The 17,622-nt window shown below is 32.7% G+C and overlaps 1 protein-coding gene and 2 long non-coding RNA genes across 5 annotated transcripts; 2 read left to right on the top strand and 1 right to left on the bottom strand.

Annotated features, from left to right (window-relative positions):
- Window positions 1-1,516: 1,516 nt before the first annotated feature.
- On the bottom strand, window positions 1,517-7,299 carry LOC123881822 (elongator complex protein 5). 3 transcript variants are annotated; one of them, XM_045930562.1, is made up of 10 exons: window positions 7,227-7,299; window positions 6,894-7,062; window positions 6,701-6,793; window positions 5,705-5,871; window positions 5,513-5,559; window positions 3,559-3,628; window positions 3,156-3,358; window positions 2,980-3,069; window positions 1,966-2,041; window positions 1,517-1,882 (listed from the first exon to the last, which is right to left on the bottom strand). In XM_045930562.1, exons 2-10 carry the CDS (start codon window positions 7,046-7,048, stop codon window positions 1,698-1,700), a joined length of 1,086 nt encoding a protein of 361 aa, XP_045786518.1. In that variant the 5' UTR covers window positions 7,049-7,062; window positions 7,227-7,299; the 3' UTR covers window positions 1,517-1,697. The 3 variants fall into 3 exon arrangements, with proteins under 3 accessions (XP_045786518.1, XP_045786520.1, XP_045786517.1); XM_045930564.1 differs by having other exon boundaries at window positions 6,894-7,060; window positions 7,224-7,283; XM_045930561.1 differs by having other exon boundaries at window positions 6,894-7,266.
- Window positions 7,300-8,702: 1,403 nt separating this feature from the next.
- LOC123881821 lies at window positions 8,703-10,897 on the top strand. Its single transcript, XR_006799619.1, has 2 exons — window positions 8,703-8,838; window positions 10,715-10,897. It is a non-coding gene; the product is annotated as an uncharacterized LOC123881821 (long non-coding RNA).
- Window positions 10,898-13,806: 2,909 nt separating this feature from the next.
- On the top strand, window positions 13,807-16,675 carry LOC123881820. Its single transcript, XR_006799618.1, has 2 exons — window positions 13,807-13,936; window positions 16,504-16,675. It is a non-coding gene; the product is annotated as an uncharacterized LOC123881820 (long non-coding RNA).
- The last annotated feature ends 947 nt before the right edge of the window (window positions 16,676-17,622 follow it).

Raw genomic sequence — 17,622 nt, 5'->3', positions numbered from 1 at the left:
TAATAATAATAATAATAATTACAATTAGTACCCCACATTAAATGGATGTAAGTGGATGATGTGGCTAAATGAAAAATTTTCATTGGTTTGTGGATTAGGGTTTAGATAGACAATTCCATAACTATCTAGGATTTATATATATAGATACGCACACAAATATAAATATCATATACTTGTAATTTTATGAAAATACTATGGGTACTATAGTAATTTCCTATTTTTGGGGTGGGCCATAGCCCAGCCATGCCACCCCTAGCTCCGCTATTGATTGAGAGGTGTAACATTTAGTGTCAAACTAGTTGGTGTCATTTGATCCTGACGCATATATACGTTACCAAAACCATATATATAGGGGAGAGATCAAATTACACTAGTGTAGTTTTCTTAAAGTTACACTCATTAATATCCCTTGATTTTATTTTAATTTCTTAAAATATAAGGGACCAATTTGAAACTTTTAAAAGACAAGGGACCAACTTGAAACCTAAAATAAAGATAAAGAAGCAAATGTACAATTAAGTCATTTTTTTATTATATTTTTTAACTTGTAACCATCTTTTATTTCACATGCAATATAGGAGTAGTTTAGACAAGCCTAAAGAAAAAATGATAACTTGACATGTATGGAAATTACTATATATGTGACTCATAAATTTAAACTTAAACAAAATAGGTTAATTTTTTTTTACGAAAGAAAATAAGCTAAATTAGATATTTATTCTCTTGACTTAATTATTGGTTTTATTTTGGTTCCACAATTAGTTGTTAGGTCCCTTACCTAGTAGCAAGGAATGCCATTTTTACTGCGCATTGTTTGCTCTGAAAATGAAAATAGATTGTATTTTTAGTATTTGAGTCTTTTTCGTTGGTTTATTAGTGAGTGGGTTGGAGTTATTATGTGAAAGTCATGTCCTCGTTTTGGAGCTTTTTTTTTTTTTTTGTATTTGAGTTTTGTTTTATTTTTAAGGGTATAGACCAGACCATGTTAGATTGCAACAGCATAACTTGTTGTGAAGATTAGTTCAAATATATAATACAATGTTCATTTTGTCGAGTCCCCATTTAGGGAGCTCCAAAGTCTTCTTTTTGACGATGTTTTCGAGACTTGCATGCCTAGGAATGTCCGTCTAACTTTGTAGTTTCGTTTCTTTTGAGCTTCAACTCTCTTTTATAAATAAAAAAAAATAAAAAAAAAACTGGACTACCGAGTCCATGTTTAGCCCTAGTCTTTGGGGTAAAAATTTACAAAAGAATCCACAAACTATCTTTTTTCAAGTCATTCTATTTCTAAATCAGTTAGTAGGAAGAAGAATATTTGCACCCATTTTCAAGTGTTAAGATAACATAAAAACTTAATAACATTTTATATTTCAAGGATCGTTTTTTTGAAGCAGACTCAACTCATAATTGATATAGACTTGTGGAATTGTAATTAACTCGCAAATTTTAACAACTTCGTCACAAGCAATAATACAGGTTTGTATAGACTAGGCACTAGGCAAAAATGTTGTAAGAGTTGGAGAAACCAATTCTGATTTCTATTTAAGCTGCACAATACAATATGATGGAATGTGATACAATATTCGCTTATCATCAATTAAACAATATCGGGCTGCTTTTTTTAATATAATATTTTGTGTGATCACAAACCTAATCTAAGTAACCTAGAGATGCAGAAGACACTAACTAGTGCACTTTCATATATCTAAATCATCATCTGGGTCTTCATCAGAATCTGGCATCTCATCATCTGAATCGCGAAAATATATAATCTCACCTAGGGCTGAATCCTCGTTTTTACATCTTGATATAGGTGCCCCCTCACCACTGCTCTCTTCAAGGGATCTTCTACCATCATAAATTTGGATCGGTTTACCATTTCCTAAAAGAAAAGTGCTTAAGCATTAAGAGTAAATATATGATTGAAACACTAACAATTAGGGCAAATGCAAATCTATTTCATACCTTGGTGTTCAAAAGGAAGCACAACCTTTGCCCTATCAATTTGCTCCTTCTCTGACAGCTGGAGATTGAATTGTACCTGTTAAAAACATAAAGTAAATCAACTTCGTATCGCACCATTTCTTGTTTGGTCTCTGTCATTCTCTGTACAACTGTTTGTGATTGTGTGTGTGCATATATATACATATAAATTCTGCTAAGTATCTTCATGTGCGTATACGACTAGATATTAAGTGCTTAGCATGTGTAGGCATGGCATCAGCACATGAGATGTTTCTCCAAGACATTAAACGATTTCATCATAAAAACTCTAAAATAGAATCATCAAGGTTGTGGCACTCTATGCAACTGCATCTGATAGAGACCCGAGTGAGGGCTGATAAGGAAAAATGGATATATTATAATAAAGAGTGGTAAGGATATATGGTAAATAAAAAATGGAGAAGGCTGCTTAGTTGGCAGGTATGTTATGCCTTAGTAGTATCAATAGTGAGGTGGGTGAATTGTGATGGTTATGGAAGAATATTGAGTGAACCATTATGGTTAGGCAGAGAGGGTTTTCACTATCTCCGAGGAGCTTGGCTCTGGGGTAGATTGGGATTCACTCCCTTTTACAGATTTCCTTTCTTCATCAGTTAGTTACACATTCTATTTTCTACTGTTTTGTCTCTTTCATTACTTAATTTCTGTTTCTGAATTTCGGGTTCCCATCAACATTGGATTGTGAGATGAGACAAATTGGCCCACAATTTAAAATCCTAAATTTAATGTTAGAAGCACTTGGCAGTTCAACCAAAGCATCAAATAGCCACACTTAACATATAAATATATATTTCCTTAAAAGAAAATACCTTGTGAATGATATGATATCAGTTAGAAAGGGGTATTTAACAAAAATAATATCTCTTTTATAGATCCTTTTCATCTGAAAGCTAACAAATGTCTAATAATAACAAGCCTGTTAGGACTTCGGCCTTTGCTTTTAGGGAAAGAGACATGACTTCACAGGAAACTGACCTTTGGCAGTAAGCCTGCAACAGTTGTTCCATCTTCTGCTGAAATAGAAGCAAAGCTGATTCCTTCAGCTTCAACTTTAAACTTTTCACTCTGAATACAAGAGATATTACATCAGTGCACCAGTTCTTAAGATTGGTAATTCCAAATATGTTCACATTCAAGAATAAAGAGATTACCGTCTCTCTAACTCGTCCATTTCTGCGTTTGGACCTGACACTAAATTTTCCTTGGGTGAAGTTTTTCTCTGATAAGCAGTTCTCTGAAGAATGATGATCTGGTTCTACACTGGCCACCATGGAGGACATGTACTCAAGAGCAGCTGTAGCCCTCTCCTCATGAAGATCAGAATGCAATAATCCAAATATACTTGAAATTTGATCTGCAATCATATAACAGCAATGAATTAATAGAAGATATTGTTAGCGCGTCAAGTCAACCCTTACCATAAATACTAACTACTGAAATAATGATATCTCACACATTCTGGGCTAGTACTCTAAAATACATACTCAGTTAAATAACAACAAACTAGACATACCATGCAAGAAACCTTATTCAAAATAGTAAAAGAGAAAATACCATGGCTACGCAGATTGCTTAAAAGGCCTGCAACTGACTGCAACGATGCATGTCTCAACAGCTTACTCAGCTGATAATATCCAAAAAGAATCCATTAGGATTATATATACATAAACAGATAATACAAGAGAAACAAAAAAACCGAACAGTTTTAATTACAATATTAATGATATTGAAAGTTATTGTGTATCTTCGTGCTCAGGAATTCTAGGGAAAGTCAGAAGCTTGCAAGCACAAAAAGATTAGATAGTCAGATACAGATATACACAAAAAAACAGTACCCAACATTAACTTGTAACATGATGTCTATATAACTGCTTCATGTCTCATTTATTTCTAGAAGCGAGCAGATCGGATGGTGTGGGCATCAGAGGGACTCACTTCACTATTCCAATTGTAAAAGACAGGGTTACTGATTTGCTAAGTGATAAAATGAATATAGGTATCGGGGTGAAGCGCTTGAAGCACGTGAGTGTAAATGGGTTTTTTTCTTTCATCAAAAAATTAGGGAGTGGGCTCTTATCCATCAGAAGAACCTCTAATATTGAGAAGAAAAAGAGAAGCGGCAGAGGAAGGACTCACTAGTTCTAGTCTAATGGCCAAGGGTTGTTCTTTTTTTAAAGTTGCCAAGGATGATCATGACCGTGATATTTCATCAACTAAAGTATTGTTTCTGCCACTGACACCTAAGGCCATATTGGAAAGATGGCTTGATATTTCATTTATGAAATCCTCTGGTGAAGATGAGGGTACTCAAGTTGGTTGTGAACATGTGAGAAATTACAAAAAAGAGGGTGTAATTATTATGCAACGCATAAATATTTTCTCTATGATCACATACTTGAGCTCATTTGAAGTCTTGAAGTCATTTGTATACCTGGAACTCTTACTATGGACAATAAGAACATAAAAAGGAATCACCAGCACTCTGTTTTTCATATGAATATTTTCTCAATGAAGGATGAAATCAATGGTTTTATCATTCTTGAGTTTCTATCACCATGCTAAGTTTTTAGGAATTGGAATTCTTATTAGAAAGAAATAGAGATAAACTCCCCAGTTGCAAAGATATTGCAAAACTTTGAGGATTTGCACCTCCTTAGACAAAGGCCCCCAGTTACAAAGATATTGCAGAACTTAGAGAATCTGCACCTCCCTAGCCAAAGGCCTCAACTCTCTGACAAAGACAAGATATCATACCGTACACCCTCTTATTTATATGCATCCCATCCTAACTGTCTAACTCAACCAAACCATTTCCAACTAAGTAAAGAACTAACAGGGTGGTATTACTTATCAGAAGTGAACTGAAAAGAATAAACAAAGAACAACAACAAAGAACTCAAATGTCTCTACCACATTTGCATGAAGCGAATGTTATATTATATACTCCCTCCGGTCCTATATATAAGAAAACTTTTACTTTTTAGATTCATTGTAAAATGGATGTATCTAGACTATAATAAGATCTAGATACATCCATTTCACAATGAATCTAAAAAGTAGAAGTTTTCTTATATATAGGACCGGAGGGAGTAATACATAACTATAGAAGCGGTATGAATCTTAGAATGTAAACCCAGACTCCACAAAATACACTCTTATGATGAGAAAGAGTCTGCTATTAAAGTTTGTGTGGCTGTACTATTACTAATCATAGATAAGATAAAATTCTCAGAAAGGAAAGCAAAATCCTAAAGATTATTGTATCAAGGTTATTTGCATTAGCTTGGAAAATAAAAGAAAAAATAACTCTTCTTACAAATTTCATAACCATAAAATTCTGAGCTAAATGCATATACAGTCACTAATCACCATCTTTAATTACAAAGCCACGAAGTATTTTTAGCGTCAAAAAAAAAATTACAAAGCCACGAAGAACATTGACTACAACAGACCAACGCAGTAAATTCAATTTCATTCAAAGCTGTGTCAAATCAATGGTATTACTTACCGAGTCTATGGCAACACAGAACCGGACTTTATTTTCTCCAACTAGACCTGAAAGTATATGAAGAGAAAAATCATTTAAAAGAAAGGAGAAAAAAAAAAACAATTATTTTTAAAACATGAAAACCATTATGCGACACAAAAATGTTTCTTGAGCGAAAAATATCACAATTCACAACCTAACAGAAAACAATACCTCTTCCCAGATCAGTAATCGCCAAAAACAACTTATCCATATCTTTGACTGATTTATAAGAACTAGTGGCAAGTGAAATTTGGTCAGAAACAACATTAACATTTCCAGACTTTCTTGCCTTATCCTTCCAACCAAGAGGATCTGTATAACAATCCAAAATATGAATCCTGCAACGTAATACATTAGAGAAGGCATTATACAAGGTTTTGAAAATGAATTTCAAAATCATACTAATTATTTTTAAAAATTCTGAAAAAATTTCAAAACATTGTTTTTACCGTTTCCAAAAAATGCATTATGTCTATCACAATTAAAAAGGAAAATTCATAATTAAGGCTCTATTTGGTAAAACATAGCAGATAGCTGATAAGCTTATAGCAGATAGTGGATAAGCTAACTTATAGCTGATGGCAGATAAGCTAGCAAATTGAATTTGTAGTTTTTGATAAACTTTGCAATTGAACTATCTAATAAATATGAAATGACATAAAAAAATTATTTTTAAATAATACTGTATTTAATTTTTTTCAATTAAGATAATAAAGGTAAAATTGAAAGAAGTAGCTATTAAATATTGGCCTAGACAAACAGGTCTATTTTAGTTATATAAACTTATAAGCTCAAAAACTTGAAGCAGGTATAAGCTCAAATATTGTTACCAAAATGGGGGCCGTGTGGATTTGACTTATTTTTGAGCTTATGAAAATAGCTTATGTAAATAAATAAATAAAGTCTTATGTTAATTCATAAGTTTTTACCTACAAAAATTGTATTTTTATAAGTTGTTTTTTAATAAACTACCTATAAGCTATCTCTCTCTCCTATAAGCTCAAAAATTGGCCTTGAGAAACACAGCCTAAATGTCATAATTTCAATCTCCACATTGAAAACAAAAACATGAAAATGTTATTAGAAAGTAAAACATGTCCTAATTTTTCAATTTACATACTAAACAAATAAAACCACAATTTAAAAAGCAAAATTCAAAATAATCACCATTTGTTGGAAGAAGAAAGTTCCACTCCTTTATTCTTTAACAAATCAGCATAAAACGATGGACTCCGAGAAAGCGCAACAATTACAATACCACTGCATAACAGAGAAACATTGATGAATAATAACAATAATAATCAGAATAATGTAAAGTGTTAATTAATGATGATGATGAAGGAAGAAAGAGTGAACTCACTGTGATTGCGATTTTTGCGAAGAGAGTTGAAGAAGAATGTGAGAGAAAACGTTAAAGGAAAAAGGTGAAGCGAGAGAATCTTTGATAGTGAGAGTAGGTGCAAGTTCTCCTTCTAACGCGCCGTCTCTTAAAGATCTACAAATTGATTCCGCCATAACAATTGGAAGCTTCTAGAATCTTGAGGAATTTTGGAGAAATTAATTGTATAAGAAATGAGGAAGAGTGAGGATTTGATTCGATGAAATTAATTGTATGTTAGAAAAGCATTTGTTTGTATAGTTTCTCACTGCTCTGCTTTGCCGGTTGCCGGCTGGGTTTTGATTTTTGAAGTTGGGGGGCGTTTGTTTTGGAGATGAAAAAGACTTCCTCCCTTTCCTTTTTGCTCTTTAATTTTTTTTACTTTATATTTTTTCTTTATGAATTTAAGAGTTTTTTTTTATAAATGAAATTTTATTTTTGGGTAAATCCCAACAAAATCAGGACTTTTTCGTTTATCCTCTTGTACGGATATTTTTCTATTTACGCTCATGCAATATCAAGATTTTTTCATTTTGCCCCCTAGATGAAATTTTTTTGACGTGACATGCACACGTAATACATTAAATTTAGATTTATTTTTAAAAATCCAAGTCAGTTAATATTTTTTAAAAAATATAATTTGAAAAAAATTATTATTATTTTTTAAAAAAATTCTTAAAAATTTATTATTATTATTTTATAATAATTTTTTTGACTGTCAAAAACAGTAGTAATTTTTTTTATAAAAAAACTCTTAAAACTTTATTATTATGCTTTTTTTTAATAACTCTTCTTACTAACAAAAAAATAATAATTTTTCATTTATAAAAAAACTCTTAAAACTTTATTATTATGTTTTCTTTAATAATTTTTTTACTGTAAAAAAATTTAATACTTAAGTTTTATAAATTTGCAAAAATAATAGAAAATAAATTTTTAAAAATAAGTTTATTATTTTTAAAATTTATTTGTTAAAATTATTTTTTATTATTTTTAAAAATTCTTAAAAAAATTTATTAAAAAAAGAATAATAAAGTTTTAAGAATTTTTTTTTAAAAAAAAAAAAAAATTAAATTTTTTTTGGCAGTAAAAAGAAATATTAAAGTTTTAAGAAATGTTTTTTCAAAAAAAAATTATTATTATTTTTTTAAAAAAATATATTAACTTTTTTATACCGAGGAATTTTTCTTTTTATGATTGAAAGAAATTTTTTATTAAACAAAATCGATATAATTTTTTAGAGGAGTGGAACATTTATCCCATATATAAAAAAAAATATGTAATTTTATCAAAATAGTGTGACACAAGTGGTAAATATTTGGGTCCTTAATTATTTGGTTCTGAGTCCAATTCCCGCTCGATGCGTATGGAGAAGCATTAGTTACGAGATGTCAACTCCTTAAATGGATCTCTACAGTTGTGTTATTTGTAACGCCCCAAAAATTAGGATTCATTTTAATTATTTAGTTGTTGTGGTGTTGATTTTCTTGTTGTGGTGTTGATTGACGATGTTTATGTAGTGTTGATTGACGATGTTTATTTAATTATTTTGTGGCGAATAATTAAATAATTGCTAAATAAAAATTAAAAGAAGAAAAAGAAGTAGAAAGTTAAATAAAAAGGTGTTGGAAGCTTAGAGGGGGTGTAGATATGAAAATGGTAGAGAAAGGGATAAATGAGAAGAAACATAATTTTAATTCTCATTAAAACATTTCAATAATAATAATAATGTCATATTTTAATAATAATAATAATGTAGTTGTTTATTGACATTAGTTAATAGAAGAAGTATGATGATCCATAACAAAAACAAACACACAAAAAATAGTGCTAGTGAGTGAGAGAAGAGAGAGAGCTCGTAGGAGAGTGAAAGGAAGCAAGGGAAGGAAAAGCTTAACATCAATCTAGAGAGTTCACTGCAATCCAAGTAAGGGAGCTTTATACTCTTGAAATTCTGAATTCAATATGAATACTTGATGTATTTATTATATATGTGTGCTTAAGTTGTTGCTCTTATGCATATGATGTTGTAGTTGTTGTTGTTGTTTGAATTTAATTGAATTTGAATTTTGGATTTTACTATGATGATGATGATGTGTTGGTGTTGTTGTGATTTTTATCCTTATGATCAATGATGTTGTATTGTCTGTGATGTTGCTGAATTAATTCGTAATTGAGGTTGGTTTTAGATGAACTTATGAGTTCAACGAGGGGGTGAGTTCAAGAGTTTGAGAAAAACTAAGATTTATTAAAAATGATGTTTTTGAGTCTAACTAATCACAAGTTGAGTTTTTATGATCCTTTAAGAGTCCTAAACAATTTAGGAACATTTATGGGATTTTCTTTAGTAGAAGAACAATAACAATCAAAGCTTTTGAACAACCTTTAATGGTGTTTTATTTTAAAAAAAAGAAACATATAAACCTTGTCGGATTTAAGCGATTAAGTTGCCGATTTTAAGAAATATGATCAGGTATCTTTCATAAATTCAATGACGATCAAAACGGTATAAAGAACGTCAATTTTCGTTGAGAAATGAGAGAGAACGAGTCGGGTCGAGGAACCGGGTCGAGCGACCCGTTTTGCAGTCAAACGGGTGAAGAAGATGAACAGTGACGCGCCGGCTATGCCCACTCGCAGTAGTGGCGCGTGGGGGCGTGTAAGAGGGAAGGGATGATCTGTTTTTAAAACTTGTTATATGGAAAAATAGTAAATAATTTTCTTGAAATTGTGGTACCTCTTTGGTAATTTTTGGACACTCGTAGCTATTTTTAATTAATTATTTGGAGTAAAAATGTGATTAAAAATATTATAATTTCGTGAAAATTTCCCAAAAATTTATGTACGGTATTTTGAATATTTTGGAACCCTCTGGTGTATCTCACTCTCCCTGGTTATATATAATATTAAGGATTTGAATTTATTTCACAATTGTTATTAATTAAATTGATTTAAAATTCACACCTTTCGTTGATAAATTAAACCGAGTTAAATTGGGTTAAAGGTTCTGTTAAAACGAGTAATAAGTTGTTGTCCTGAGAGGAGTGGATAACTAATTGAGTTATTAAATTTTAGTTGGCGTTGTAATCGAGTTATTACTAATTGTTGTGTATCGATGTTGTTTTAAACCGTTGTTCGTTTATAGTAATTGTGTTGTCGACTTGTTGGTTTGTTGAATAATGATGTTGAGCTACGTGGTTATAATGATGTTGAATTATCTAGTTTAATGATGTTGGAGTTGTGCCGAAATTATGATGTTGTAATTGTCGTTGTTGTTGTAGTTGTTTATCGACGTTGTTTACTGATGTTGTTATAATGATGATGAAGTTGTCTATTGAAGTTGTTAAATGATGTTGCCTATTGACGTTGCTTATTATAACATGACATGCATTCATTCATATGTCTAATGACGTTGCTTATTGAAGTTGTATAAATGATGTTGAAAATGACATTGCCTAATAAAGTTGAAAATGACGTTGCTTATAATGATGTTGATCCTCTATGATGTAAAACTAGAAATGACGTTGCTATTGGTACCACATGCATGTAGCGAGTCTAGGCGCATTGCATGCATTTTAATTATATTTCTTTATTTAAATCTTGTTGTTATTTCTCTTTATTTAACTAATGATTGATGATTGTGGTTGACTGATGACTGTGCGTGGCCATCCGCTTAGGTGGTCTTGTTGTTGTTTATGATGTTGTTAATTATTGTGTTGTTTTAATTCAGTTACTTTCTTGATGTATTTTGACTCACCTTTACATTCCCCCTTCTGGCTTGGCCATACGGTGTGCAACCGTAGATTTTCAGGTAGGAGGCGAATCATAGATGGTGTGTTCGGATAGCTATTGCTTTGCTATTTATTTGGAGTCGCTCTGTTAGGATGTTGTTGGGAGAAACTTTTATTTAATTATGTTGTTAAATTTTTATAACAATTGAGCTATGTCACTTGATTCAGTATTTTCAATTCGGACTTTGAAACTTATATTATTTTTTGTATTTTCCGCTGCATGATTTTTAATCATTTGAGGAATTAGTTAATTGGAGTAAGTGTGACATCCTTATTAAATAAATGAAATTAACTTTTTCGAAAATAAAATAAAGGGGTAAATTAAGGGTGTTACAAAGTGGTATCAGAGCAGGTCGGTCCAGTCAGACCAAGATGACGATCTTTTATTTTGCAGGTGACATGTGTGTAAACACTGTCGATGTTTCGTACCTTTGCGAGCCAAGGAAATAGTTGGAGGTTAGTATAGGAAGTCTGACCTCTCAGCAGAGGGCTTCGTATGGGTTCAAAATAAGTGGGGGAGACAACCAATTATTTTGGATAAAACTGTTGTTTCCCGAATCTGGAGCGAATGCAAGATTGGAGATGACGTTTACTCGACAAGTGGAAAAGTTAAGGAAGGAGAACACTCAGATGTTTACGACGTTCACTACAATGGAAGTGGAAGGAGGAATTGGAATCATCGACTTACCAATGATGTGGAATTTCTTAAAGGATATCAGCGATATAACGCCAAACGAGAAGCAGAGTTTACCAATGGCCTACCTGATATTCGACCAGTATCGGTGGTGCCCTAAAGAATGTTGCGGCAGAGTTGAGATAATTGAAGAAGCAGTTAGAAGAGTTGTTGGAGAAGAAGTTCGTTTGACCAAATGTATCATCGTGCGAAGCTCCAATGTTGTTGGTGAAGGAGAAAGATGGGAGTAAGAGACTTTGTGTTGACTATCGTCCGTTGAACAAGGTTGTCACCGAGGACAAATATTCCCTTGCGTGAATTGATGATCTGATGGACCTATTAGTTGGAGCATGTGAAAATGACTTGAGATCGGGATATTCTCATATTAGAGAGGCGCAGCAGAAGCGTGGTGGAATAGCAGTTGACCCGTCTAGAGAGAGTGCAGTGTTGCAGTGGGAAGCCCCTAAGTCATTAAGCGAGATGTGAAGCTTATTGGGATTGGCTGGTTACTATCGGAGATTCTTTGGAGTTTTTTTCGAGAATAGCTTTACCCCTGACGCAGTTTACCCAGATATGACGAGCCTTCATTCGTTACAGGACGTGTGAGGAAAGTTTCATGAGTGTGAGCAAAGATTGACATCAACGCCAATGTTAATTTTACCTGATGCAAATGAATCATTGAAGTGTATTGCGATGCATCAAAGATGATCTTAGGAGGAGTTCTGATGCAGAAGGGTTAAGTAGTTGTGCATGCTCGAGGAAGTTGAAAATTAACAAGAGGAACTACCCGACTGACGAATTAGAGTTGGCAGCCGCTGCGGTCGTGTTGAAAGTTCGGAGACGTTACCTGTATGGCTCAAGTTTGAAGTATTCAACGACCACAAAATTTTGGAGTACTCATTTGATTAGAAGGAGTTGAACATGAAGCAGATGAGGTGGTTGAAATTTCTAAAGGTTTTGATTCTGAGTTGAACTACCACCCTGGTGAAGCAAATGTAGTGGCAGATGCGTTGATTAGGAAGACGTTGCATATGTTAGCACTCGTGGCAAGAGAGATAAGACTAATCGAGGGATTTAGAGACCATAGTCTAGTATGTGTACGGAAGCCAAGAAATGTGAAACTAGGAATGTGGGGGTTAACCAGTGCTATGTTGGAAGAAACCAGAGAAGGTCAGAAGTGAGACTTGAGGTTAGTCGACCTGTTTAGAATTAATTAACTTGGGTAAAAGAAGTGAGTCACGAATTTGCCGAGAATGGGGTCATGAGATTCAAGAACAGAGTTGAATAATAGAAGCCAATAGGATTGTTGAAGCCGCTGAATATTCCAGAGAGGAAGTTGGGATAGTTGCTTGCCATTGATAGAGTTTACTTACAATGATAGCTACCTTTCTAGCATCGGAATGGAACCGTTTGAAGCCTTGTATGGGAGAAGGTGTAGGACACCTTTGTGTTGGAACGAATCCAGTGAGCGAGTAGTGTTGGGGCCTGAAATGATTAGGCAGACTACTGAAAAGATGAAAAGGATTCAGTAGAAAATGAAGGCATCCCAGGATCGACAAAAGAGTTATTACAATCAAAAGAAGATAGCAGTAGAGTTTCGAGAGGGACATCATGTGTTTATGAGAGTGACTGTGATGACATGTGTTGGACGAACTTTGAAGTCCAAAAAGCTCGCTCCGCGGTTTATTGGATCGTACTATATATTTAAGAGGATAGGGGACGTGGCCTATCAGATTGCATTGCCACCACCATCAAATCTTCATGGTGTTTTTCAAGAGTTGCAGCCGAAGGAATGTATTTTCGATTTGTTGCACGTGATTCAATCTGAAGATGTGCAAGTGAGAGGGTATCTGACAGTGGGATTCGTGTAGTTGAAAGTCGAAGATAGAGCGGTGAAACACCTAAAGAACAAAAAAATCGTTACAGTGAAGGTAGACTGGGAGGACCTACCAGTGTGGAATGCGACATGGGAGTTGAGAGAGTCGGATGAAAGAATCCTATCCAGCGTTGTTTCCTTCACGCAATTTTCGAGGACGAAAAATCCTATAAGTGGGGGAGAGTTGTAACGCCCCAAAAATTAGGATTCATTTTAATTATTTAGTTGTTGTGGTGTTGATTTTCTTGTTGTGGTGTTGATTGACGATGTTTATGTAGTGTTGATTGACGATGTTTATTTAATTATTTTGTGGCGAATAATTAAATAATTGCTAAATAAAAATTAAAAGAAGAAAAAGAAGTAGAAAGTTAAATAAAAAGGTGTTGGAAGCTTAGAGGGGGTGTAGATATGAAAATGGTAGAGAAAGGGATAAATGAGAAGAAACATAATTTTAATTCTCATTAAAACATTTCAATAATAATAATAATGTCATATTTTAATAATAATAATAATGTAGTTGTTTATTGACATTAGTTAATAGAAGAAGTATGATGATCCATAACAAAAACAAACACACAAAAAATAGTGCTAGTGAGTGAGAGAAGAGAGAGAGCTCGTAGGAGAGTGAAAGGAAGCAAGGGAAGGAAAAGCTTAACATCAATCTAGAGATTTCACTGCAATCCAAGTAAGGGAGCTTTATACTCTTGAAATTCTGAATTCAATATGAATACTTGATGTATTTATTATATATGTGTGCTTAAGTTGTTGCTCTTATGCATATGATGTTGTTGTTGTTGTTGTTGTTTGAATTTAATTGAATTTGAATTTTGGATTTTACTATGATGATGATGATGTGTTGGTGTTGTTGTGATTTTTATCCTTATGATCAATGATGTTGTATTGTCTGTGATGTTGCTGAATTAATTCGTAATTGAGGTTGGTTTTAGATGAACTTATGAGTTCAACGAGGGGGTGAGTTCAAGAGTTTGAGAAAAACTAAGATTTATTAAAAATGATGTTTTTGAGTCTAACTAATCACAAGTTGAGTTTTTATGATCCTTTAAGAGTCCTAAACAATTTAGGAACGTTTATGGGATTTTCTTTAGTAGAAGAACAATAACAATCAAAGCTTTTGAACAACCTTTAATGGTGTTTTATTTAAAAAAAAAGAAACATATAAACCTTGTCGGATTTAAGCGATTAAGTTGCCGATTTTAAGAAATATGATCGGGTATCTTTCATAAATTCAATGACGATCAAAACGGTATAAAGAACGTCAATTTTCGTTGAGAAATGAGAGAGAACGAGTCGGGTCGAGGAACCAGGTCGAGCAACCCGTTTTGCAGTCAAACGGGTGAAGAAGATGAACGCGCCGGCTATGCCCACTCGCAGTAGTGGCGCGTGGGGGCGCGTGAGAGGGAAGGGATGATCCGTTTTTAAAACTTGTTATATGGAAAAATAGTAAATAATTTTCTTGAAATTTTGGTACCTCTTTGGTAATTTTTGGACACTCGTAGCTATTTTTAATTAATTATTTGGAGTAAAAAGGTGATTAAAAATATTATAATTTCGTGAAAATTTCCCAAAATTTTATGTACGGTATTTTGAATATTTTGGAACCCTCTGGTGTATCTCACTCTCCCTGGTTATATATAATATTAAGGATTTGAATTTATTTCACAATTGTTATTAATTAAATTGATTTAAAATTCATACCTTTCGTTGATAAACTAAACCGAGTTAAATTGGGTTAAAGGTTCTGTTAAGACGAGTAATAAGTTGTTGTCCTGAGAGGAGTGGATAACTAATTGAGTTATTAGTTGGCGTTGTAATCGAGTTATTACTAATTGTTGTGTATCGATGTTGTTTTAAACCGTTGTTCGTTTATAGTAATTGTGTTGTCGACTTGTTGGTTTGTTGAATAATGATGTTGAGCTACGTGGTTATAACGATGTTGAATTATCTAGTTTAATGATGTTGGAGTTGTGCCGAAATTATGATGTTGTAATTGTCGTTGTTGTTGTAGTTGTTTATCGACGTTGTTTACTGATGTTGTTATAATGATGATGAAGTTGTCTATTGAAGTTGTTAAATGATGTTGCCTATTGATGTTGCTTATTATAACATGACATGCATTCATTCATATGTCTAATGACGTTGCTTATTGAAGTTGTATAAATGATGTTGAAAATGACGTTGCCTAATAAAGTTGAAAATGACGTTGCTTATAATGATGTTGATCCTCTCTCTATGATGTAAAACTAGAAATGACGTTGCTATTGGTACCACATGCATGTAGCGAGTCTAGGCGCATTGTATGCATTTTAATTATATTTCTTTATTTAAATCTTGTTGTTATTTCTCTTTATTTAACTAATGATTGATGATTGTGGTTGACTGATGAATGTGCGTGGCCATCCGCTAGGGGTGCTCGCGGGTCGGTTTGGATCGGTTTTGAGGCAAAAACTCATCCGATCCAAAAATAAATTCATTTGCGGTTTGGTTTGGTTTTGGATGACAAATAAAAAAAATCTGATTCAATCCGATCCAATATTATGCGGTTTAATTTGGATCGGTTTTTGGATATCCAAATTATAAATTATAATTTTTTTAATAAATATAAATATTATAAAAAACGCTACAAAATAATAGTTTGACATTTTTGACAAAATAAATATTAAGTTTGATGTAAAATATAACATATAATATATTGAAAATTAATATTTTGGAATGACAATTACCAATTATATTCGAAACATACAAAAAGTAAAAAAAAAAAATAGATTAAATTAAACTAACATATAGTATTAACAAAATTTAAAATAGATTAAATTAAACTAACCTATAGTATTAACAAAATTTAAAATGAAAAAAAGTTAATGCAATATATATATTTATACTAATAAAAAGATAAATAAATATTAAAATATATGTATGCGGTTTGGTTTGGTTTGGATCGGTTTTACGAAATCAATCCGAAATCCGATCCGATCCAGCGGTTTTCACAAAAGAACATCCAAACACATCCAAAAAACTTCGGTTTTTTGCGGTTTTCGGTTTTTTTGGATCGGTTTTCGGTTTTTATTTGGATGGGTTTGGATTTGAGCACCCCTACCATCCGCTTAGGTGGTCTTGTTGTTGTTTATGATGTTGTTAGTTATTGTGTTGTTTTAATTCAGTTACTTTCTTGATGTATTTTGACTCACCTTTACATTCCCCATTCTGGCTTGGCCCTACGGTGTGCAACCGTAGATTTTCAGGTATGAGACGAATCATAGATTGTGTGTTCGGATAGCTATTTATTTGGAGTCGCTCTGTTAGGATGTTGTTGGGAGAAACTTTTATTTAATTATGTTGTTAAATTTTTATAACAATTGAGCTATGTCACTTGATTCAGTATTTTCAATTCGGACTTTGAAACTTATATTATTTTTTGTATTTTCCGCTGCATGATTTTTAATCATTTGAGGAATTAGTTAATTGGAGTAAGTGTGACATCCTTATTAAATAAATGAAATTAACTTTTTCGAAAATAAAATAAAGGGGTAAATTAAGGGTGTTACATTATTTTCAATTTTAAACACTACAAATTCAACGGGGGAAGTTATTATACATAAGTGTAATCCTTATGCATGGTACATAAGTCAATAACATCCATTAGATTGAGCATCCACATGTAATAATCCTAGCCAATCTCAACTCACACACTCACACCTAATCTCACACCCCCCAAATTTCTCACGTACCCCCCAAATTACTTGCGAACCCCCAAATTTCTCGTGCACCCCCCCAAATTTCTCATGCACCCCCAATTTCTCGCGCACCCCCAAATTTCTCATGCACCCCCCAAAATTTTTCACCCACCCCCAGATGACTTGTGCGCCCAATTTTTTTTAACCCCCCATATTTCAAGCCTAAACCATTTTGCTGTGGGAATGGTTTCAAAAATATACACTCCAAAACCATTAAGTGCATAAGATGGTTTTGAAGTACAACCTATAATTAGAATCATAATTATTTTTTTTTTGTACAATTATAATCATTATTTAAAACCAGTTAAATGGTTTCAGATAGTTATACACTAAAACCATTTGTATTGTAAAATGGTTTTATGTGTGTTTTTATGGTTTCAAAAATTCTGGAAACCATTATGCTGGTTAAATGGTTTCATATAGTTATACACTGAAACCATTTGTATTGTAAAATGGTTTTATGTGTGTTTTTATGGTTTTAAAAATTCTGGAAACCATTATGTTGGTTAAATGGTTTCAGATAGTTATACACTGAAACCATTTGTATTGTAAAATGGTTTTATGTGTGTTTATATGGTTTTAAAAATTCTGGAAACCATTATGTTGATTAAATGGTTTC

Source organism: Trifolium pratense, linkage group LG4 (genome assembly GCF_020283565.1).
Source record: "Trifolium pratense cultivar HEN17-A07 linkage group LG4, ARS_RC_1.1, whole genome shotgun sequence".
Taxonomy (NCBI): Eukaryota; Viridiplantae; Streptophyta; class Magnoliopsida; order Fabales; family Fabaceae; genus Trifolium; species Trifolium pratense.
This window is presented reverse-complemented; position numbering and strand designations above follow the sequence as displayed.